The sequence below is a fragment of the Sciurus vulgaris genome (genome assembly GCF_902686455.1).
Source record: "Sciurus vulgaris genome assembly, chromosome: 5".
Classification (NCBI taxonomy): Eukaryota; Metazoa; Chordata; class Mammalia; order Rodentia; family Sciuridae; genus Sciurus; species Sciurus vulgaris.
Genome location: NC_136465.1, coordinates 160,313,608 through 160,339,048, shown reverse-complemented (window position 1 = coordinate 160,339,048; position 25,441 = coordinate 160,313,608). Strand labels below are relative to the sequence as shown.

Genomic DNA, 25,441 nt, shown 5'->3' with positions numbered 1-25,441 from the left:
TCATTTTTAAAGAAGTTTATTACATTTAAAACAATACAGAAGAAATCTCAAAAGTTTACTCATTAAATATAGTTTAATTCTTACAAATTTCTTCTTGAAAATGTGATTCGTATATGCTACAACCTCAGAAGATTGAATCGAAAACGAAATATGAAGGCAGTAGTCAGGGAAATCACATCAGAGTTCTTCGTCAAATAGCAGTACAAATCAGTACATATCTCTTCTGTGACACAGTAGGAAAAAAAATGATTCTAAATATATCCATGTAAATGCAGAAAAATACATTGCTATTTGAGGCAGATCATGCTAAAATATAATTCACAATGATTAGTTTGCATTTGAGATGGTTAATAATGCTTTTAAACCAATGAAATCAAATTAAATTTTGCAGTATTTCTGTCTTTTGTACTCAACATTAGCAACATTAGTTCATCGGAAAAGCTTAAATAAGATTGTAAAAAGCAAATGACCTGATCCTTCTTTTTATGCTTATCATTTTCTCAAACTAAATGCAAACAAATCAATACAGCATCAAGATTTTTCACATATTAAAATGAAGACTAATGACGTGTTAAAGGTAGACTGTACCACACAGTATGTAACAGGTGAGCCTGCAGTTACCATCAACTCAATTTTTTAATAACACCAAGATTTACGAGCCAAAATAAACATTTGATTTAAAAATTCTGCTAGTCAAGATAACTCAGTTGTCCTTTTTCTCTTTGAGATTGATAAGGACTGGGTCTCTAAAAACCTGAAGAGTTGTTTGTAAGAGGGAAAAAATCCTCAATGCTTTAAAAAACTCAACTGGTTAGGAGTCCATACAATTACTATGCTGGCTGGCATGAAAACAGGTGTTTTCTGTCACAGAACCATTCACTTTCCCATAGAAGCAGTTTCTTCAAGCCAACTATACAGATGTAAATCAGCTTACCCATGATTAAAAAACAGAAATAATCCTTCAAAAATAGGAGCAAGCAACCTCACCCAAAAAGATCTTTTAAATCATTGCTAGCTGAACTGCTACTGGTCATAGTAGTTGGTGGCTGTGCAAAATTCTGTGGGCTAAAGAAAGGATTACCCTGCACACCAAAGGCAGATTGTCCTATCATGTTCACCTGTGTTCCCATTACCGCACTGCCCATAACTGGAGAACCTTGAGGAGGTACAAACTGATTAAGCCACTGATTTGGTTTCTGTTGTGACAGTTGGTTCATGCTAACTTTTGGTTTCTGAGGGCCAAAGAGATTATTAAGGGCAGACATATCTGTGGGTCTTTGTTGAGTCTGCTTCACACCAGCAGGAGGAACACTCAAAGCACTGAAGTTTGGCAAAGTAGAAGGTGCTCCCAAAGTCATTTTGGTCACTCCAGGTGTGCTTGTACTACTGAAGAAGTTCTGGTTTGTATTAACTGGCAGGTTGAATCCTGAAGTCTGAAAACCCATGTTTGCATTTAGGCCATTTGTCAAATTTCTCTTTGTATTATCAATTGGTGTAGAAAACATCATACCAAGACCGGCAGAAGGAACAGAAGTGAAGGTACTCGAAGTAGAAAGTTTAGGGGTACTAACAGAAAGGCTGGTCAAAGATGACATATTATCCATCAATGTGTCTGTCAAGTCCTTAGTCTGAAAAATATGAGGGAATTACTTTTATCTCCAAGAAATCCAAATTAATTCATAATTGGCAAATATGTGACAAATTAAATTATAAAGGACAAAATTAAAATTAAGCTCAATGGTCTACACCAAATCAGCAAACTATAGCCTTTAGGCCAAATAAAGTCTGCCACCTAAACTTTAAACTCCCAAGTAAGTGAACTATTATCTCCAGAAAGTAAAATTGCATTCTTCTCATTAGATCTATGTAACAAAAAAGGATATGTTATTATTTTTATATTTTTTATTTCATTAACATTTCCTCCATTCTTACATAATTACCTTTGTAATAAAGTCTCAATTTTGCCTCTCAACCTACAAAGATTTTTCTTCTCAGAAAGAGAACTTGTGATTAAGAGGCAATGAAAAAAAATTTTTAAAGAAAGCTTTTAAATATGATTACTTCTTAAACTAGTAAGATATGTAAGCTCTCTACAAGCAGGATTTTATTCACTGCCATAGCACCAGCATCCAGAATAGTATCTGCAACGCAGTAGGAAGTAAATACTGGTCAGGTGACATAGATATGTTACAAACCTAAATAACTATAACTGAAAACCAAAAATAGAAAACTACTTTTAGCTCGAGAATATATTCATACATAAGAACATGAATATACTAATAGTATATAAACAACATTCTTCGTCATTTCAAGGTGAAGAGAGTTGAAGAGGTACTATGAGGCCTAATCTTTTTTAAAAACCTCACCTATTCATCCAGTTTCCTCTTTACTGGTAATAAGCACTGTCATGAAACACTACACATTAGGTACGTTATGAAGGAATTGTTGGAAAGGTCTTTATGCTCACACTTTTTCAGAAACTACATATTAAATTATTCTTTGAAATACATCTTTTAAAAACAATAGTAAGCTAGTCTATGCTCCATACTAGTAGTATACTTGAAATTATGCAAAAGAAATTAACTCTGACCTGTTTGACTGGAGCAACTGGTTTGTGTACTTGAGGTTTAAGAGGCTGCTGACTTTTCAACTTCTGTGCCTGCTCTTGTTCTTTTGCCAATTTTTGTTTTTCTTCAAGTGTAAGTGATGCCTTAAAATAAAAGAAAGTAAAAAAAAAAAAAAAAAAAAAAAAAAAAATCAACTGGCAACTTCCATAAGTCCATTTGTAAAACAAAATATTTCTTCTTTGGTAAATTATATCTTGGTACATTTGGCAATACAATTTCAACAAAAAGCAAACTACTCCAACAATGGTGATTCCTACAGCTAAGTTGTATTTCTAATTACTATAAGATTTAGCTTTAGGTAGAAATTCACAGAATCTATGCTAAAGTATTTCTAATACAAAAACGGTTATTATTTTTAAATCATTCATTAGAAGCATCTTGTTCCAACCAATGAGAATATGATTAAGTTACTTCATCCTGAAGAGAGATCTTGTTCAATTCTGATCTTTTTCACTCAAAAAATATTGTAGAAACTTACCAAAAAGCTAAGGAAGAACTAAACAAATATGTTCTTTCACTGCCAACATCTGCATCTGATTTGATGTCTTTTTCTTTTATTAACTTTGCTAACCTTTAAGGTCATACAATATATTTTCTTATAATTTTACAAACTACTAAGCCCAGCAGACCCTTAACACATACAGGAACTCGTTATTTGATGAATGAAGAAAAGAATGACAGTAGAGGTCAAAAAGTGACTTAAGTATTTTTTTATATAGGATGCTAACTACAATTTCAATAGAAAAGTATCATTGTAAAGTTTACTATTTAGAGGAAGAACAAACTTTAATAGGAAACAAAGAAGAAAAAATATTCTCAGATTTTTAATTTACTTGTGAGGTGGGATCAAATCTATTTTGAAAATTATCTTTCAAATAGTATTGGCTCACCCCTAGTAAGTCATATTGATGTTATGCACTCCTGAAAGAATAAACCAAGAGGGGTACACTCCAACACTTCTGTGGTATTCTTGCCAAAACTGAATAACCTTTAACTAATTATGAGAAAATATTGGCAAAACAAACTGAAGACCATACTACCAAATAACTGACTGGTACTCTTCAAAAATGTCAAGGTCAAAGTCTAATGAACCATAAAAGTTAAAGTTATTACCACAAATCAAAGGGAAGAAGAGAGGTGAGGCTGTTGTGTTAAAAAAAGAAAGGAAAAGGTTTAAAACTCAAACTGGCAGGAATATAGTAAAGAGAGAAATTAAATAACTGAAGAACAATTAGGGAGAGCCCGAGGTAGATGGATAGCATAAATCTGGCAATGACTGCCATCAACACAGGAAACAGAGTGGGAGAAAAGACAGGCAATCTAGAAATGCTACCATGTGGGAGGTAGAGTAATAAAGGAAGCCAAAAATCTTAAGCAGGTTTTATTCTCAACCTGGGGTAGGTCATGTTCCACTGATAAAGATATTTCCTAAAGATAACTCAAAGATAATTACAGAATGTTTTTAAGATGCTAAATACTATTCCCTAAAACAAACAAACAAACAAAAAAAAACGTGGTTTATAGGAAATCTGTCAATACAATAGGAGTGCAGTAAACAGTAAAGAAACTCACTCTTTTATGCTTATTCTGTAACCCATCTTCTTTACTTTCTGATTCACAAGTCAGAAGATCTGTTCCAATGTTGTTAAAAACCTTGTCAATCTGCTGAAACAGAAAAAAATCCATCATTCAAAGAGATTCCAATAAAAATGTAATTTTATTGCTTAAAAGGCCCCTCAATAAAGCACACCATCAAGTATTTTCTGCAAAAATTAAATATCTTACCTGATTTCCAACATTTGTAACTTTTGTCTCCTCGGAAATATTCATCGAATTTCCTATGTCCAAAGATCTATAGAAGAGTTGAATTATAACAAAGCAATAAAAAAGAAAGGGATATTTTAAAATACACATCCTAAAAACTGTTTGCCTTCAAAATTTATTAGAACCCAAATAAATTGTAACATCATTCTTTAGAGGGCGTATAATATTATCCTTTGTTTTCTAATAATAATATCTGCTTGCTCAAAAAAATAACATTTGTATGTAAGTCCTTCTAAAAACTCAACATTAGAGATAAGGTGTTTAATAACCTGAGATTACAAGGCCAATACCTAGAAATCACAAAATTTTATTTCTGAAAAAATCCCTTATACAGAGAAAATGCTAATATTATATTACATTTTTGTACTCGAAGTCATATCAGATTTTCAACATACTATTTTATCTCAGTTCAACTTAATATGTCAGAAAATTTTTAAATGTTTTAAATATGGTCAAATTAAAATCCAGGAATTTTTCTATCCCATATTCTAAAATATCAATCATGAGGTAACTTTAATCTCACTCCTGGACAATGTGAAACTCATTTACAACCTACTTACTTCTGCTGTTCTTGCATTATATGAAGTTGCTCCAGTTTAGTCTTATGTTCAGACTCCAATCTACTAAGCATCTCTTTTATGACGGAAATGAAAGAATTGAACTGGTATAATAAGAAAATTGATATGGTTATAAAATGTCAAGTTTGCAGTAATCAATTAAGGTGATTCAGTAAGTTAATCACAATAGTCCATTTTCCAGCGGCTCACAACAAGCATTGTATATTTAAACTTAGCATATCACAGCAAGTTTTTACAATCTTTGTATGGTGTGACATGACAGTTGATGAGGCTTTTAAGTTCCATAAAACATGTTTCAATGAGTTATATACTAAGTTGTCAGACAGCTATTATTTCAGGGTTTTTTTGTTTCTGGCACTGAGAACTGAACCTAGGGCCTCACACATACCAAGTATAAACTCTGTGGCTGAGCTATTCAAAGGTCTTATGTAAGTTTACCCCAACAGTTATATACTGATAATTCATCCTATCTGGAAACAATTCATCTAATAATATATAGAAAAGTTCTGTTTAAACAAATTGTTATAAAAATGACATATTTGGCAAGAATCAACCTTGTTTTCTGAAAAATTAGCAGAAATATAAAATCAACACAATTCATCTTTCAAATAATTAAATTTCATAAAATACACCTAATACTACATCATGGTTTTCTTCTTTTTTTGGTTAAACTTTGGTTAATCGCTGATAATTCTTATGGTACTCTGGATCATCTTAAACAAGTTATTCAAATGACACCATGTCCTCCCGTCTCCCAAAAGTTTATAACTACATCTCTGTACCAGGTAAATACATATTTTATACATATATACTTTATATGTATACATACACATTTTATTAGTTTTCATGACTCTTCAAGGTAGTTTTATTAATATTTCTATTTCACAAACAAGGAAACTTGGGCTCAGTGAGAGACAAGCAACTTACTCAGAGATACTAAATAGATTATATGGCAGATTTAGAATTCATACTATGTCTATCTCCAGAGCTTGAGGTCTTTTCTGCTACACTGCACTACTTTTCACCATGCTCTATCAACAGCTGCTTCATCTTATCATGAGAATTACAAAAAGTATATTGCTTCAATTGTTTACCATGACTGACTTTCTGCCGATTAGATTTTTTAAAATGTTTACTAATAGAAAAGTATGTGTGTGTATGCACAGCTCAAAAAATTCACAAACTGACCATGCCCAATGAAACCCGGAGCCTGACAGAGAAATAAAACATTGTCAGCACCACAGAAGCTTTCTTCTGCCCCCTTCTAGTCATTTCCCACCTCCAACCCCTACAGACAAGCACTATTTTGACTTACAGCTGTGTAGATTAAACTGCTTTTATACTTTGTATAAATAGAATCGTCTGTCTGGTTTCATTTACTTTATGTTTGTGAGATTCATTCCTATTATTACATGTAGTTTGTGCAGAAGAGAGTTAACACAATAGCCCTAAACTGCTATTTTTAGACGGTCTGCTTACCAGATCAGTCTCTGATTGGTGAATGGAACTTAGATTTCAGGATGGGTCAAATTATTAACTGATAAAAGTGGTTTCCTGTGTTTAAACTGCTTGTACAAAGAATATATCCCATGCTGAATACCTGCTTTCCTTTTGGGAGTCTGAATTTAAGAACATCCCAGGCAGAGGATACTATACGATCAGCTCTCAATAAAAACTTTGGGTGCTGAGTCTCCAATGAGATTCCCTAGATGGTAAAACTTCACATGTATTATCACAACTCATTACTGGGCAAAACTGAACTCATCCTGTGTGATTCCACTAGGAAAGACCTCTAGAAGTTTGTGTCTACTTTCTTCCATACTGGGCCCTAAGAATCTTTCCCCTTTCCCAATTTTGCTTTATATCTTTTCACCACAATAAATAGGAACTGTAAGTATACCTATATGGGGTCCCAGTGAACCATCTAATCTGGGTTTTGGGGGGGGTCTTAGAAGTTCTCCATAAACACATCAGAGATGTATATGTGTATATGTGTATCTGCAGTTTTTTAATCAAATGTTTAAAATGTCCTTTACTAAGTTACTTTATCTTTTTTCACTTAGTATATAATATACTTAAATTATTTTAAATCACAACCATTAGAACCTGAATTAGGAACCCTGACCATGAATAGGAAAGCAGAACATATCTCTGCTAACTTCTGTAAAATATCAGAAAGATATGATTCAAAGTATATCTGAAGATGAAAATAGGTCCTAAAATATATCATAAAGCTGAAGAAAACATAAGGTTTCAAATGGAATTATATATCCTAAAATAAGCATTTGGAAGTATATTAAGACATCCTAAATCAGAAATATGAGAACTAAGAACAGAAATTACAAAACAGATGAATTTTAGGTATATTATCCTATTCCTCCTTTGTATTCAATATCTCCATTTTGCTAACCATAAACCCAATCTTGCCACACAAGAAATAAAATATCAAGTCTAGGGACAAACTTTCAAAGGCTTACCCTACTCCTTCAAACAAAATGTTAAATCCTTTACAAACTACCTGCAAAATTGCTCATTCAGCACTGTCCATACTGCCAAAAGCTCTTTTTATTTCAAAGCTTTCTGCTTCCTTCATTGCAATAAATCACTTTTGAGTCCTTCATTCTAAATTTTCCCTGCCAATCCATCTCTGACATTCTCAGTTAAGTAGCAACTCTTCTAAGACTTCTACTTTATACTTCATTAAACACCATTTCCATCATGAACAAAAATGGCTTGTTGCTACTTTTATCTCAAGTTTTCTCTCAATTTGGTTTTTGCTTTTGGCACTGCACTAAGGCTTGGGCTACAGAGAAGAATAAGCTATAATAACCAAACTTTGAGGAAAAGTCTGACTCTTCAAGAAGAGTCAGAATAAGTATATAGCTATGGTGACTATAGCAAAAGGATGTAGAAAGAATTTTATAATAATTTTTGAACACACATTATACCTTTGCCCAAACATATACATCTTCCAAGTTCAAATACCTAAACTGAACAGGCATTTAAAGTCTATCTATTTTAGTCTTACTTTATCTTATCCCATTTTCCCCTACCTACTGAACTGAATTACTTCTTTCCTGTGGCAGACAGACTTTTAATATGGTTCCCACTTATCTCCTCCTACTGCTATTTATGTCCTTGTGTAATCCCATATTTTTAAGTTTAAGCAAGACCTGTGACTCCCTTCTACGCAACAGAATTATCATAAAGGTAACAGAATACATTTCCTTGATTACAGGAGATTGTGACCACTGTCTTGCTAGCAAACTCTTGTTGGCTTTGATGAAACAAGCTGCCATGCTGGAGAGGCCAATGTGGCCTTGAACCAACAGTGTCATACAACTATCACATAGCTAGAACTGAGACCTTCATTCCAACTGCCAAAAGGAACTGAATCCTTCCAGAAACCATTTAAGTGCACTTAGAAGTAGAGTATCCACCAAATGGGCCTTCAGAGGAGCCCTAAGTCCTTGACTCAACACTATGAGAAATTCTGAGTAGAGACTCCAACTAAGCCAGGCCCTGGCTTGGTTGACCCATAGAAACTGTGAGATAATGTGATTTGCTTTAAAACAATACATGTAGCCAGACATGAGTGGTCAATGCCTGTAATCCTAGCTATTTGGGAGTCTGATGCAGGAGGATGGCAAGTTCAAGGACAGTGCAGGCAATTTTAAGAAGAGTAGTCAGTGGTAGAGCATTTGCCTAGCATGTACAAGGCTTGGGTTCAACCCCTAACACCATGAAACAAACAAACAAATTCACGACCAAAAATATGGGGAGATAAATACAATGCTAAATTTGCAGTGATTTTAGTAGCAAAGAATAACAAATATAATCCCCAACACATTCCTTGAGTTTGTTCTTTAACTTCTCAGTCTGAATTTAAAGTAGTTACAAATACTACTCATCTTTCAACATCTTGCTCGTTTATCAACTCCCAAAGAGGCCTTCATTAATCTATCTTCCCTCCCACCCATACACTTTCTTCATCTAACTCTATGCCATATTTTTCCTTGTTTTAGCAATTTTTATATGTAATATACTTTTATAGTTATACAACATATATAATGCCAAGACAACAGTATATTGAGTAAATTGAATAAGCATAAAAATATTCCTACCTGATTAAGATTGAGATTGTTTTCAATACTCAGAGGAATGAGATGAGGCAAAACCTTTCCAGCCAGCTGCTCTTTGGTGATGCCCAGCTTCTTATGAGTAAAAGTACATTTGTAAATACCTGATAGAAAAGAATGTGACTAATTTTATAAGCTAACATTACAAGTTAATAGAAATCATGCAAACAGTATTCTACATGAAATTTTTGGTAACTGATACAGTATAAATTTTTCCCAGTCAGAACCTCAAGAATGAGGATGTTCTTATATATGGATCAGAGTAACTTCAGCCTTATCACCAGTACAGATTTAAATACCATGACATATTTATCCTGTGTTCTTTTATGCATGTAACAATAACACACTAAAAGTTTAATGAGATCCAGATTCAGTTCTTATAGTGTAGTAATAAGGTTACGGAATGTCCCTCTGTTCATAAAACAGACTTTGCATCTACACTTAAAACATCTATTTCAAATTAAGTATGTGTACAGTACATGTATAGACCTATACCTTTATTCACTGTTTTATTAAATAAAAGTCAACATGTTTGAAACTTAAAAATTTAACCCCACTATCCTTCCCTGTTATCTCATCTATTTATTTGACCTTCAAAACCCCACTTGTTATACTCATTACACAGTTTTTTTTTGTTGTAAACTATGTACATTTGCTTTTAATTCTCTGAACACCTTTGTCTTATTAAGTGTTCTCTATACAATCCAAAGCTTTAGAACACCCTATCTGCTATTAACAAACAAAAAGCTGATACACTCAAACAATAATTTTATTGAACATCTTATTAGGTGTTTATTTACTAGACACTATGCTCATTTTATCTCTGTTTCACTGAATTCTCATAAGAATCCTACAATAATGTTATTTTTTATCCTCATTTGATAAATGAAGAAACTTTTCAAGGTCACCCCAGGAACTGAGAGAACCCAGATTAGAACCAGAGTTCCTTTCTACTATGTAAAACTCTTGCTCAAAATGAACTTCTTTGAGCAAAAAAAAAAAATCCATACCACAACCCAAGAGTTCTACATCCACAGAGATCCATAATAAATACTTGCTCATCATTTTAAAAATATTCACTAAGAGATTTATGTAAGTTGCACACTATAGTAAGTGTTAAGGTACATAAATAAGTAGTACAGTTTCTCTTAAAAACAAAGAACCTCAAATTTAGTAAAAGACAAACTTGCAAATTTATTTATTTATTTATTTTGGCTTCCACAGTTATGTCTGTTTCTATTGGTATAACGAACCACTGACGTTTCCAGATTATACATTCACAACTTTAACTATACACAGAGTTCTAGACAGAGTAATTTGCTAATAGTACAAAACATGCTATAAGGCTAATATGCTTAATCAACAAATCACTTAGCAATAAAACATGCTGGTTAAGATTCAAAAGCATCTAAATTTTAAATATCAGCTTTACTACTTCCCAGCTGTATAATCTTGAATAATTTAACCTTACCTGAGCCTGTTTCATTGTTAAAAATAATAATAATAATAAATATCTCATTGGCTTTGGGGGAAGATAAAGTAAGGCAGAAAAAATACTTTGCCTCTTAGAAGACTGTTACCAGCATTTCAAGTAGCTTTGTTTGCCTCTTACCATTTTATGGGGAAAATTATTTGCTATCATGATATTTGCAAAGCTAGGACTCCCAAACCTTATTCCTTTATAAATGTCAAGATTCTAATGCTTTTACTAAAATCAACAAAAACAGAAAAGTTATATTACAACATTTATCCTGCCACCATTTTTTAATTATTAAGTGCTGAATAGTTTTATAAAATGGAAAATTTATTTGCATAACTATAAAATAATAAAGTAGCAGAAAATGATCTTAAGTTTCAACTACCTAAAATTCCCATGAGGACTGCAGGTTCCTTGGATGGAATCTGTTGTAAGAAGGGTAGTATATCGTCAAGTACAAACCACTTATCCAAGTATTCCAAAATTTTTCCTAAGCACACTAATGAATTCACACGAACCTATTAGAATAGATAAATTGCATTAGCCATGTAAAGTCTGTGTAATATAGAACAAAATATAACTGTAATTTAATCTTCATATAGACATATGCTAAACTCTCAAAAATAAAAGTAGGTTTTGAAGACATGTTATATTAACACAGGAAATTCACTTATTCTAATTTTCCTGACCTACTTCAGAAAGAATTTATGATTGCTTTATTAGGACACTGGTTAACTGAAAACAAGGAATGACTTCAATTTTGTATTATTTTAAACACAGTGATGAGAATTTGAGAAACTATGTACTTAGCATATGTATTGACTGAGAACATTCCTTTGGGAACATTTCAGTTTTAAAAAGGAATACATTCTCCTTACTGACTGATAAATTCACAAGGATTCCAATATTTTATTTTAACTCTGGCTCAATTCTTTTTCTTTTTTCCTTTTTTTTTTTTTTTTTTTTTCTTTGAGGGGGTACTGGGGATTGAAGTCAGAGGTGCTAAACCACTGAGTCATATTCACAACCCTTTTTAATTTTTATTTTAAGACAAGGTCTCACTAAGTTATTCAGGGCCTCACTAATTTGCTGAGGTTGGCTCTGAACTTTCAATCCTCAGCCTCCCAAGCTGCTGGGATTACAGGTGTGTGCCACTACATCTGGTTCAATTCATTCCTAAGCTAGAGAGTTTCACATTGGAAATTATCCATATTTACCTAAAAATGCAGTTTTCTATTTCTAATATGTCTTAAACACAGCTACTAAAACCTGACTCAACTTTTAATAAATAGGTCATATCCTAGTTTTTAGCTGGAATCTGTTAAAATAGAATACCTTTACATCAAGATCTATAACAGCAATAAAATTACAGTTTAAAAAAAAAGTAAACTAAGAAAAGTGGAAAATAATTTGGTTAAAATCACACCATATTTGTACAGGAAAAGTGAAAATACTTTTCCATTTCTGAAAAAAATGAGTTTTCTGAAATTTAAATGAGAAATATTGTAAATTCATGATGATATCTGAAGGCTTAACTTTGTCAGATTTAGTTTTATAAAAGGAAATGCTACATCTACAGGAATATATATATATATATGCATTTTTTTTTTCTTAACAGAAACTGGAAATGCTGACTTTATCTTACGATGTATACAATATTAATCACACAAGTCATGGATTTAATATAGCTCTTGGAGCATTTTACCTGAATTTATTTTTCTTTATTTTCAATATTAAGGTATAAGTCTAACTAATAACATATGTTTTACAAATTTCCTAGTTAGAATTTTTTAATCTTAGACAATGTGTTAATGAATGCAATTGAGAAACTCACATTTGCCACTCTGAAGGTAAGCAGAAACACTGAAAAGTGCTATCTAAAACACTTAATGCAGGCAATGGTGGCAAACACCTATAATCCTAAAGACTCAGGCAGGAGTCTCCTGAGGCAGAAGGACTGCAGATTCAAGCCAGCCTCAACAATTTAGTGTGGCCTAAGCAATTTAACAAGACCCTGTCTCAAAATAAAAAATAAGAAAGGGCTGGGAATGTGGCTCAATGGTTAAGTGTCCCTGGGTTCACACACCCAATATTAAAAAAAAAAAAGCACTTAAAAAGTGATATACTAAATGCAAATCTATTGCAGTTACTGTTATAAATAAATTCATTGTACATTCTTGTGACTAACACCTCTCTAAGCATCAGTTAGCATCTTTAACAGAGACATAAACATCAGTGGGCATTAATGCAGATCATTTCACTCAATTTCCTAAGGTTCCCCTACATACATACCCCTTCATTTTACCACATAATTGTCACCAGCACTAACATGTATTCATGAGTATTCTAATGCAACCTAATATTTCAAAGACAGGTTAGTAAAAAATTATTTTTAAGTAATACCAACACAATTTGGGGGAGGGTAAAAAAATTCACATAATGGTCACATCTCACTTTTTTGGAAGAAAAACTGGCATAAAATCTGACAATTTTGAAGTAAATATGGTACTCAGAACTGAATTAGAATGTATACTTTCAGAAAATGTATGCTAAAAATAAATGTATACTGCCACAAGATATAGCAGTAAGATTTTTTGAAATGGCATTTCGAAAACTGAATTTTAAGCTATGTATATTGCCACTATCTATTTTGAAAATTCAATCATAAATTTTGAGAACTTCAAAGAAAAGGACTGCCTTTGAAATTCTTTTAATGATAATGAAGAAAGACTCAGAGAGGTAAAAGGAATTGCTCAAGGCCACAAGGATAGTTAATATCAAAGTCAGAATAAGAACTCAAAGTTTTTAACTTCATTTCATCATGCTCGTTCATTTTGGTAATGATTTTTCCCCCATTCTCATGTTATGTTTTCCACAGTCTACCAAAAAACATGAACTGCAATGGATTAGATGGCTATAAAGTAAAACCGTGTCCTTCATACTGCTTTTTGCCTATAATCATATTAAGCTAATAATGTTTATTTATTTAAATTTGCATTCCATCAAATAAAGATAGATGGGATCTTCAAATTTAATAATATGCCCTTTATCAAACATCAATATAAAGAACTAGTCAGGCAAAGGAAAGACATTTCTCCCTCTTTTCTAAAGCTATTTGAGAGTATTCAATATTACTTCTACAATGAAATATTACTGTGATAAATTCTTAGATTCAATGTTAGAGAAAAGATTGGGGACTTTACTACACTTGGTATGAGATAATGCAAACTATGTTATTTATTCTACTTCCTTGACTAACAAATAACTTAGCATTAAAATTCTGTGATCAAAGGACCTTTGGTCCATATTTTTTAGTACAACTATTTCCCACACTTGTACTCATATTAATTTATTATTTTACTGTCCTCTACTTTTTTCTGAAAGGGGGCAAGAGGGGAATAAGAAATTTAAAGACAGATGACTAAAAGTAAAGACAATTTATAAAAGGAAGACATTCAAAAAGTTTTAGGCTTATACACCAAGTTGAACTCTTATGATTACTTTAAAACAAAGAACAAAATAACTTGTGAGTTTAAAAAGAAAAGGACTAAGAGGAAAATAATCAGCTTTTCTACTGAAGCAGTCAGGGAAGTGGGGTAAGGTTAGAGATGTAATATTATAAATTACATATCATAAAAACTATAGTTCACTTTTATAGTACACAGATTCCTTATAGCCTAGACAAATTATATGAACACTGTTTAATAGGGTTCTTAAACAATAAGAAAATGATTTAAATTACTGAAAAAAATATGCAGTCACTTACAGCAAGGGAAGACGTTTGTAGACAGGCATTTTTAATTCTTGGTATCAAAGCATTTTTCATGGATGGGTAGTCTATAAGATTTGCAAAGGTTGGAATGATGTTTAGACAGAGCTCCTATTAAGAAAATAAATCTGATCAATCTTAGAAAAAGATTCTCTCATCCTTTATCTCACATATTCAAAAGCATTTTGCATTTGTATGGTTAATTTATCATAGTTTGAAATAAACTTCCTCATATATTATTTGTTCTTTCAATAATTCTTCAGTAAAAAGAATAGCTATAAACACTTTTCAGTTTTACAGATAAGCTCAGAAGACCTTCCTCAGAGTTATACTAGATCATTAAGTCAGACAACAGAGGTGTACTCCTTTAGTCCCAGCACCATGGAAGCTGAGGTGGAAGGATCACTTGACCAGCCCAGGAGTTAAGAGACTATCCTGGGCAACATATCAAGATCCCATCTCAAAAACAAAACACAAAAACTCAAAAACAATAAAAGTCATACTAGGTCATAATAGCTAGCACACAGTACACAAAATTCCCTGGTCTGATTCCTAATCTCTTTCCTTAAAACACAAATCCTTATCTGTTTATTGGCTTGCATTCCGAGCATGGGGTTCTACCAATGAGCTACAACCCGAGACCCCTTAAAAGTAAGAATGCGTAGGTTTTGTTATCTTTCATAAGGAAAAATCAAGTATAAAATCAGGTAAAAATATTCCTTTTAATTAAAGGATCTCTTGGCTGTTACATATATCCCTACGATAGTATATAATATAATGCTTTTAAAAAATTTAGAGTACTTAATAATATCAAGGAGAAAATGTATTAAGATGGCATTATAAAATTTCAATTTTTAAATTTTTTGTACATGCATCTGACTATAAAAGCTTAAAAAGACTAGAATGATTTATCTGGAATCAATGTCAACTGTGGTCATTTCTGAGAGAGGAATTTACTTTTCTTTACATTTTTAAGTAGAGTTGACTCTTTGTATTTATGAGTTCCACTTCCATGAATTTGACCAATCAAAATTAAAACTATTCAAAAAACTAATTGTACTGAATATGTACAGACTTCAAAAAGGCACCGCGTGTGGTGGCGCACACATGTAAACCCACAGCTCAGGAGGCTGAGGCAGGAGGATTGAAAATTCAAAGCCAGTCTCAGTAACTTAGCAGGGCCGTCAGCAACTTAGCAAGACCCTATCTCAAAAAATAAAAAGGGCTGGGGATGTAGCTCACTGGTTAAGCAACGCTGGGTTTAATCCCTGATACAAAAATGGGGGGACATTATTTCCTAAACAATGCAACTATTTGTGTAGCATTTACGCTGTTTTAGGAATTATAAGTAGTTTAGAGATAATTTAGCGTACATAGAAGAATATGCGTAGATCATATTCAAATGCTGCTTTATATATGAACTTGAACATCTGCAGGTTTTAGTTATCTGAGGGGATCCTGGAACCAATCCCCTACAGATACCAAGATACAACTATACTTTTAAACTCTGAAAGCATAACTCATTTTAAAAAAAAAAAAAAAAAAAAAGGAAAAAATTTAATTCTTGCTAACTAACGTGATGCTACAATATAAATGATTTTAGGCTGAGAGTACAGCCAGTGGTAGAGTACATGCTTCGCATTTGTGAGACCCTGGGTTCAACCCCCAACATCAAAAATAAACAAATAATTTTACCTGGGAATGGTGATAACAGGAAAATGAGGGAGACAGGGAGTTTTGAGGATTCAATGAGATAAGGAAAAGAAATGCCTTGAGAACTAACTGGCAACAGAACAGATTTTAGACAACTGGTAAGAACAAAATGATCCTTGTAGAAAGCACAGAAGAGGGCATTACAGAGAAAAATGGAAGTGCATATGTATATCAGGGAAGAAGCAACTGGCAATACCAGGCAAAGGAAGACGTTCATTTATAGTCAGCAGACAGAAATGAATCAACTACTAAGAAAAGGTTACCAAAACACTGGAATGAATTTCATTTGTTCTAACTTACTCCCAAATTTCCAAACACAGATGTAACAGGTTTGTATGTTTGTATTTTCTCAGAACTATAGTAACTGAGTAATTTGTGGATAAGAAATATAAGTTACAGGTGAGGATGTCTGCGGAGAAGGTGGGAATGCAAATTAGTAGAGGCATTATGGCAAACAGCATAGAGGTTCCTCAAAACACTGGAAATAGAAGTAAATTATAATCCACCAATCCTTCTACTGGGTGTATATCCAAAAGGATTTGAAAACAGTACCTAGAAGAGATACCTGCACTTACATGTTTACTGCAGCACTATTCACAAAAGCCAAGAAATGAAAACAACCTAGATATATAATCAATGTATAAACGAAGAAAATATGATATTATATAATATACAATGGATTATTATTATTCAACCATAAAAAAGAATGAAATTCTGTTATTTGCAGCAACATGAATGAAACTTAAAGGCACTATGTGAAGGAAATATGTCGACTAAAACAAATACCACGTTCTCACTTATATGTGAAAGATAAAAAGTTGATCTCATAAAAGTAAATAACAGAATACTGGTTATCAGAGCCTAGGAAGCATACAGGAAAGGAAGACAGGATGGTTCCTGGGTACAGGGGCACAGCTAGATAGGAAGAATTGCTTGTGATGGTCTATAGCACAATGGGATAACTATGGTTGACAACAATAAATATTTCAAAAAAGCTAGTAGAGAGGATCTGGAATGTTTTTAACATAAAGAAATGATAAATGCCTAAGATGGCTGATATTACCCTAATCAGATCTTCACACATTATATACATGGATTGAAATGTCACACTGTACACTTACCATGTCAATTAAAAACAAAAAATATATAAAAAATAGAATTTTTAAAACGGCAAGCTACATTTAAGGGACAACTTTTCACAAATGAGAGAAGAGAAAGGGCAAGTATTAGCAGTGAAACACTATGCTCCTGTGACCTTAGGGAAGATCGGCCTTTGAGAGAAACAGACAAAGAGAGACAAGACAGACTTTCAGCCAAGAACCTCTAATACTTGTATTACTAAAAGCAATTTGAAAGTGCTCTATGCTGTATAATTAAACTCAGACCAAAAGGTTATAAACAGGCAAAGCTAAATTATGTTTAAGTCACTCAGCTAAAGGAGAAGAGAGCTCTTTCAGGATGCATAACTTAACAGAAGAATGAAAGAAACAAAACCTTAAGGAAATCTAATCAGCAAATTCTCAGGAACTTTGCAGCTTCTTATTTTATGTCTTCTCTATAATTGGTGGTCGAGTGATGTACACAGTTCAATGTTTAATTTAAAAGGTGAATAATTTTTAAGCTTTGTCAGATGTATTTTTATGCTTCTATTTAAGGACCCTACCTTTTGTAAACCATCTACTACATTTTCAAGTGTGCTTCAGAACCACCTAAATATTTAAGTGTGTCTCTTAAATATTTATAATCAAACTTTACTTTTAAAACTTGTACTTAAAAATGAATTTCAGAAGATATATTCCAGACTTCTACTTGCATGGACCTTGAAGAAAAGATTCTTGTTTCCTGCTTTCTCTAGAACTCTCTCAATTGTTTAGATTAAATGTGTCAAATTCTTACCAGACAACATTGAAACTAGTTAATTAGACTGGTGACTAAAGTTTATACTGTGTGATTATCAGAACTGCTGGTTTCTAAAATTTAGCAAAGTTGCACTATTAGATTTAACTATATATTAACTATTTTAATAAAATACTAGCTGATGCTTGTTGATTTAACTATGAAGAAAAATCACCTTTTACACTTAACCTTCTTCCCTCCTTAATTTCTCTGTATATAAAACCAGCCTGACTGTACTGGGCCTTCACTAACATTTCAAGAGGCTATAATTATGAGTCCTTTAAAAAGAGCTGAAAAGCAGAGGTAAGCACACTTTCCCCACTCAACCCATGATCTAATTCAAAGCGGGGGGGGGGGGGGGGGGGGGGGGTGGTCTGACGACAACCTCACACCCTTGAATAAAATTACAAAGGTTGAAATGAGTTTAAAAAGTGACCTGAAGGGCTCAGTCGGTAAAGTGCTTGCCTTGCAAGCCCAAGGCCCTGGGTTCAATCTCCAGGACCGCAAAAAAAAAAAAAAAAAAAAAAAAAAAAAAAGTGACCTGAAATATATGGTACTAGGTTCACAAAAAGGAGGAAAAAAAAAAGTTTTAATGACTTTTAGAAATTAAAATTCTGAGTTTTTTTTTGGGGGGGTGAGGGAAGAATTTCTTCTCTGGCAAAAGAATTTTTAAAATAAGACTATAAACTTCAAACATGAAGCCATTTCTGCAGTGAGATGTATGTATTTTCCAAAGTGAAAAAATTAAATTATACTTTTAAGGGAGGAGCATTTACTGGGGATTTAACCCAGGGCCACTTAACCAGTGAGCTACAACCCCAGCCCTTTTTTATTTTCAGACAGGGTCTCAGTAAATTGTTTAGGCCTCATTAATTTGATTAGACTGGCCTCGAACTTGCAATCCTCTTGCCTCAGCCTCCCGAGTCACTGGGATTACAGGTGTGCACCACTGCACCTGGCTAAATTATACTTTTAATAGCAATCCAGAATGTTTTTCCAGACAGAGAGCCCAAATAATAAAAATTTTAATAGCAAAGGCTACAGAACTAACAGTTTAGCAAAGTAATTGTTTTAAGATCACCTTTATAAGACAAGGTTAAGACAAGTAAGGACCTGCATGAAAAGCAGGTCCCCTTAAGAATAAGGGAGGAAAACCTCTCATGGAGGAATGAGACAACCAAGCCAGCTCTCAAGTCTTATCAGGTTAACAGATATACCAGAAAATTGGGAGTTAAACAGTGGACCAATCTTCAAGGCTATAAAATTAAGATAACACGCCAAGAGACAGAAGGTTGGGAAATCAGCTCAGTCTTCTGAAACTATGTGGTCAGCAGAAACACCAAGAAACCAGAGGGAGACAAGACAAGGTCACTAAAAATCAAACCACTGAAACAGGACAATAGTTTTCTGTTCTGAAAACATTAGGGACTTTCTCAGAGGAGAAGGAGAAAATTACAAGTGGTGAGGGGCAAATTCATGTATAGAATAGTCTCTAAAGTAATCTGCAGTTACCTTTATTAGCATAGTAAAAACCGCACAAGGTGGAGATTAAGCTTATAATGAGACACTAATTGCATGAAGAGGCATGATGAAGAGAACAGGTGCAATTAAAACTCCAGTTCTACATGTGATGACATCAAGACACTGGGACCCTGCCTACCCTGTAGATGCCATAAAAGCTGTACACTTTTTGTCCTCTGAGTTAGTCTGGGATTTCTGTTCCTACATGCTGTCTTCCTTGTGCTCAAGCGTAACAAAGCGTTCTGTTTCTGTCCTAGTAGTCTTTTTTTTTTTTTTTTTAACTAGGCAAAGAACTTTATTAACATTTGTTTCAAACTTTATTCCCAGGCTTCTTCAGCTCAATTAGCTGCAAAGAATAAACTGTGTATAATCAAAATCTGAAAAGAGCTGCAGTGTCCAAGGGCTAAGGCTTAAAAATATTAGAGGTCTAGAATTTATCAGATCCATAAACAAAACGATTTTTAAAAAGCAGTCATAATATAAAATAGCAGCTCTCAGTAACTTTTTCAAGTTTATCTTCTTCAGAAGTTGATCGATTAAGTTTGCCACATTCTTAGCAACCTCATCAAAATTCTCCACAGATCTGGAACTTCATCATTATCAGCCTCTCCAGTAGCAAATGGTGTTTTTCCTTCCACAGTTTATTTGAGCAGACTTTCAGTCAGTCTCCTTAAACCAGGCAGACTGTCTGCACCAAGCTGGTTTAAGATGCTGGGTAGCTTTTCTATCAGTTGCTTTGTCTCAGCATGGCCTGTAAAGGTGAAAGTATTTGCTGCCAGAGATGCCCCAACTTAGGGTTGTTAAAGTGGATCATTGTTCCTTGGTTTGTAAACAATACCTAACTTCTTTAAGGAGAATTGAAGTGTTTATATCTGCTATAGCTGTTCTATGAACCACCTCCTCCTTTCTGTGAGCAGTTTCTTTTCCACTTGGGCCTGCAGTTTGGCAAGTGTTTCCTGGTTCATAACAGTTTCTTTCATCTTGTTGGAGCGGAAATGGGGCCGCATGGAGAACTAGGGTTGGCACTCAGAATCTCTGGCAGACCACCTGAAATTAGACCCTCACACAAGGGGACACAATATGGCAGCTAGAGCCTAGCTGTGTCTTTATATTAAAGATATCTTCTAATAGAGAACACAGGAACCCACAGAGTTAGTGACAAAAGCATGACTACACATGAATTAAGAATGGTCACACTAAATTACTGTGTTTATCCATCTCCTTGCAATACAAATTAAACTCACTGCAAAAGGAACAGTATTTCTAAATAGAAATTTGAGTTATCAAGCATTAAAGAATATTATGAGTATGGAAAATACCTAATGCTTTCATGAGAAAGTCACATATATCTTCACTGATAATTATCCATTCAGAAAGAAGCAAAAAGAAGGTAAACTATAATTCAAACCATGGTAAATCAAATTTTCTTCCACAATAGTACATTTCTAACAAATAAAAGCAACAGGTCTAGTTCATGAACAGGTATTTATCAACTGATTCTTTAGTTATGAACAGATACATTTTAATAATAGTACATCAATAATGTAATTCAATAAATATATTTACTGTTGGGCTTCATATGAAATGTTATGACTTAAACCTAAAATGTACTTTACTTCTTTTTTCTGCTTTATGAATCAAAATCATCATTGGAGAAAAACAAGCTTTGTACCTGGATCTGAATGGAAGGAGCTTCTAGTGCTCTATAAACCATGGGTAAAACACTGTTCTTTATCTCATCAGGCGGAGTTTTGGTTAGTAGCAAATCCATTTTTTGTAGGAAAATTAATAAAATCTGTTTAGAAAGGGGAGAAAAACATTAATATCTACAATCTTTAAGAGATTAAATTTATGCCAAAATTTAACATTTTTTCAAAAGAATAAGTTTATACTTTTGACACTCACCATGTTGCTAGCCTGAAGGCATGGAAGACAAAAACAGAAATCAAGTCTCTCAACATTTCTAAAAGCATAATATTTAACATCTGTTCTCAGTTTAATAATTTAAATAAAGACTAATTTCCTAAATCTCACATATGTAGAGTAATGTATCACTAATCCATAAGTACCAACTATCTGAAAAGCTATTGGGTAAAAACATAAAAAAGCCTGAGGGCAACAAAGTCAGATGTCCCTCAATACATTCCATCTCTGGCTTCTATGAAGTTCAAGAGAAGAGAGGATACAGACATAAAAAAGCCTACAAGGAAGAATTCTGGAAAGAAACATTTTAATTGTCCCTGATATTGTTTCCCCCACCATCTGGCTGCTTCCACATTCCTAAATTGCCCCTTCTATTCATGCAGAATACTAGTTTGCAAATACTTAGTTTAAAAGTTTCAAGAGGAATTTTTAACTGAACAGGTAGGGGGGAAAATACCAAACAATAGGGGCAAACAAAAATTCAGATTGCTTCTTAGGATACTATCTTGACAGATACATAGCTTAGGAAACGTGTGTGATTCCACCAATTTTCCCAAATGAGCCCTGCTGCAAAGGTTACAGCTCCCTTTCTTGTTCCTTCCTAGTCCATAGGAACTCTAGTCATAGACTGCCTCTTTTCAAGGGAAGGACTACAGAATCATAATACCATTACATCAAATAGTTGATAGTTGACAAACTATTGCCATATAGTGACAGAAACACATAATAATATATGCCGCAGGGGCTGGGGAGATAGCTCAGTTGGTAGAGCGCTTACCTCCCAAGCACAAAGCCCCAGGTTCAATCCCCAGCACCACAAAAATAATAATAATAATGATGATGATGATGATATATGCCACAGAAGTTCATTTCAAATGATATATGCCACAGAAGTTCAATTCATCTCAACAACTCCTTTCATTTTAGAAATGAGGAAATGGAAGCTTGAAGGTGGTACTGACTAAACCAAGTAATACTTCTAGTAAAAAAATTTTTAAAGTTCAGATTCAAATCCAGGCATGTGACCCCACTGCTCTTAAATCCAGATGACCTTCAATCTGACAAATACATATTTTTACAGAATCCACATGGGAGAGAGAATAACTTTTTCACTTAATAATACATATACACATTATTCCCATGGTGCTCTTAGCATTTCACTCTTCTAATTAAAGTATTTATTAGCAAAACATAAATACAGAGAAACAACTGGCATCAACTAAAAACCAGAATAAAATAAACAAAGATACTTCAAAAGTGGTAAGAAAGTTAATATTTCTTTTCCCAAACCTGTAACTTTCAATAAAGTCAGCTGGGAACAAAATAACACATGAAAATTTTCACTACAACTTATTTTCTGAGACAGTAACTTATAAAGCACTGTAGACAAATATGTGCAAAGTTTAATTATAATTTTAGGAATAGTTCAAAGTAGCTTCTGACTAATGAAAAATCAAGTTTCATATACTTACCCCAATTTTTAAAAAATCACATATTCACTTCTTTTGTTTTCAGAGGTAGTCATTCTCATGAATAACAACAGATAAATATGCAAAAATACCTACAACATACCTGGATTGGCTCCTGCTGTTTAAATACCGGGCCAAGTTCAGGTAGAATTAATTTGACATATTCTTCTTTGGTGCATTCCTCAGCAATCAGTAAAACATTGGGCAAAACAAAAGGTACCATATCAGGATTTACAAATTCTGAAGTCAAACAAGGCAAAATTCTCTGCACAATGACACGCTGAAAGGCAAAAAATGTTTTTATAAAACTATTTAAATAAATGGTTAGACAAATAATAGGTAAGCAACAGCTATTTGATAGATCAAACACTGGAAACATTTTTGCAACTAGGAATTACTAGTTTTTACAATCGTTGGCTTTGTTTATTATTTACCAACACTTTTTTAGACCACTTTACCCTATGATTAAAAATGTCAGAGAAAGTTTTGAAGAAATTGAAAGGTTAGCATCAATACAGAAGTATCCCCTTAACTCATGGTGAAACAGTGATCTCCACAATGAAGTACACAGGCTTCTGACATTTAATGTTCAACTTTTTAAATTCCAATTATTTTGGGACCGTAACTTTTTTCTGGCTTCCATTTATAACTTTTTATAGTTATTTATATACATAAGGCAAAAGTTTTATTATTTCTTTGGAAGAGTTATTATAGTAAGTCAAAGTGAACTTCAAATTAAAAAAATCGTGGCTATAATAAACTGATCAACACAAACCTTGGGCAGTTTTGGTAGAACCTTTGGCAGTCCTTTGAAAAATTGTGATTTCTGAAGATTATCTCTTTGGAATAAGGTATCAAAATATTGAAGTGTTACTGCACCAACATCATCAAAGAAGGGAATCTAAATATATGGAAATAAATTATTTTGATAAATATTAAGTTGAAAGTACTTCTCATATCTGAAATTGCACATATGGTGAAAATACATTCAGAAACACAAGATGCTAAAGACCACTTAATTCTAATTGTAAAAATCAGAATAAGAAAGCAAATTATTTTTCAAGTTCAAATTTTCAGAATCAGTACCTTTGAATTGGCTGGGCAACAACTTTTTATATACATAAACCTCTAAAATATTGAAAGATTAAGCAAAACACCTTGAAGGCATAGACAGCACTAATTATTCATTAAAATCCATTCTGATATGAGTGAAACAGATTGTATTTTTCCTGGGAATCCAAAATGTCTGCATACCTAATCACAGATGTTAGGACTCTATTTATTTGAAATCTTACTTTCCTATCACAGCAATTGTGTACATAAATTATTTAGCTGTTTTAAAAGAGATTAAATATTTAACATATTCAAAAATACAGATATTATCAGTGGACTAAATCTTACTTTAGAAAAACATAATCTATTTTAACTTTTTTTCCTTTGCCCAGTCAATAATGCAGAAAACTGTGTGTACTCACCTTTGTCATTTGATCTGCATCTGGTCTTACAGTTGGAGTTACATTTAACAATAGTTTCACATGTTCACGAACTTCCTCAGGTATATTTGTAAGTGAACTAGATCCTAAACGACTCAACTATTCAAGAGTGATAACAGTAAATACGAGTGTAAAATATTCAAAAAACATGCATTTATATTAAGTCTATATAAGAAAACTTTTAAAATTTTACTTAATATATTTTTAGATTAAACAAATACTAACTTCACTGTTACAAAATTAAAACATTTATCTTTAATACCTGAAACTGTTTCCACTCCTAAAATAAAATAAAATAAAAACGTATTTCAATATTCCCTCTGGTAAATGCAATGACTAAAACTGTAATAACAAACTTTAACCAGACTTCATTATTTATACAAATTGCTTTTATTAAACTGATTTTATGATAACATAAAATGAGGCACTCAACTCTTTTAAGAATTTTGGCTACACTTTTTGGAAAAAAAGAAACATTTAATTAATTATTAATGAAAGCAAGTATTAATAGACAAATACCTGATCCAACTGCCTACTAAAACTCTTATAAATATCTTGCTTGTTGACTTCAAATATGGGTTTCCCTTTGTTAAATACAGCATACATAACAGTTCCTAAAGAATACATATCGCTGGCTGTTTCACAGCTCACAGAAAGTATGTACTCAGGAGCCAAATATTCAGGATTTGGAAGACACAATGATGGTAAATTTGGGTCCCACTCTTTACAAGGAAACTTAGGCTGTAGTAAGACAAAAAAGGGATGACATAGATGAAATCTTTCAAATGAAAGGAAAGCATTATCGAGCAACCTATCTTTAATCTTAAGTCATGTAAGTAAAAATGCCAATATCATTGTAAAATTCCCAGATTCCCAAATATGGAAGTATATGGAACAAAATGAGAGATAAGAATTCTCAAAAACTCTTGTGATAATTGTGACTTCTCTTCTAGAAGACTTCTATCAATACAAAGTGCCGTATGAACATGTAAAGGCTCATACTTTTTTGATA

At 33.0% G+C, this 25,441-nt stretch overlaps 1 protein-coding gene and 1 pseudogene across 3 annotated transcripts in view; both read right to left on the bottom strand.

The window, feature by feature from the left end:
• SCYL2 (SCY1 like pseudokinase 2) overlaps positions 1–25,441 on the bottom strand; it is a 64,429-nt gene continuing 38,988 nt past the window's right edge. The window contains exons 6-18 of one of the 2 annotated variants that reach the window (XM_079141373.1): positions 24,949–25,170; positions 24,412–24,528; positions 23,712–23,837; positions 23,040–23,216; positions 21,217–21,339; positions 14,412–14,525; positions 11,031–11,163; positions 9,154–9,272; positions 5,012–5,112; positions 4,413–4,479; positions 4,200–4,292; positions 2,591–2,710; positions 1–1,628 (exon numbers count right to left, since the gene is read on the bottom strand). In XM_079141373.1, the coding sequence (XP_078997499.1) occupies positions 984–1,628; positions 2,591–2,710; positions 4,200–4,292; positions 4,413–4,479; positions 5,012–5,112; positions 9,154–9,272; positions 11,031–11,163; positions 14,412–14,525; positions 21,217–21,339; positions 23,040–23,216; positions 23,712–23,837; positions 24,412–24,528; positions 24,949–25,170 (2,157 nt within the window). In that variant the 3' untranslated portion in view covers positions 1–983. The remainder of the gene's footprint in view (positions 1,629–2,590; positions 2,711–4,199; positions 4,293–4,412; positions 4,480–5,011; positions 5,113–9,153; positions 9,273–11,030; positions 11,164–14,411; positions 14,526–21,216; positions 21,340–23,039; positions 23,217–23,711; positions 23,838–24,411; positions 24,529–24,948; positions 25,171–25,441) is intronic. The other variant, XM_079141374.1, reaches the window with a different exon arrangement.
• Positions 19,730–21,202, bottom strand: LOC306661985 (transcription factor BTF3-like; annotated as a pseudogene). Its single transcript has one exon. The product of its transcript is annotated as a transcription factor BTF3-like (transcript).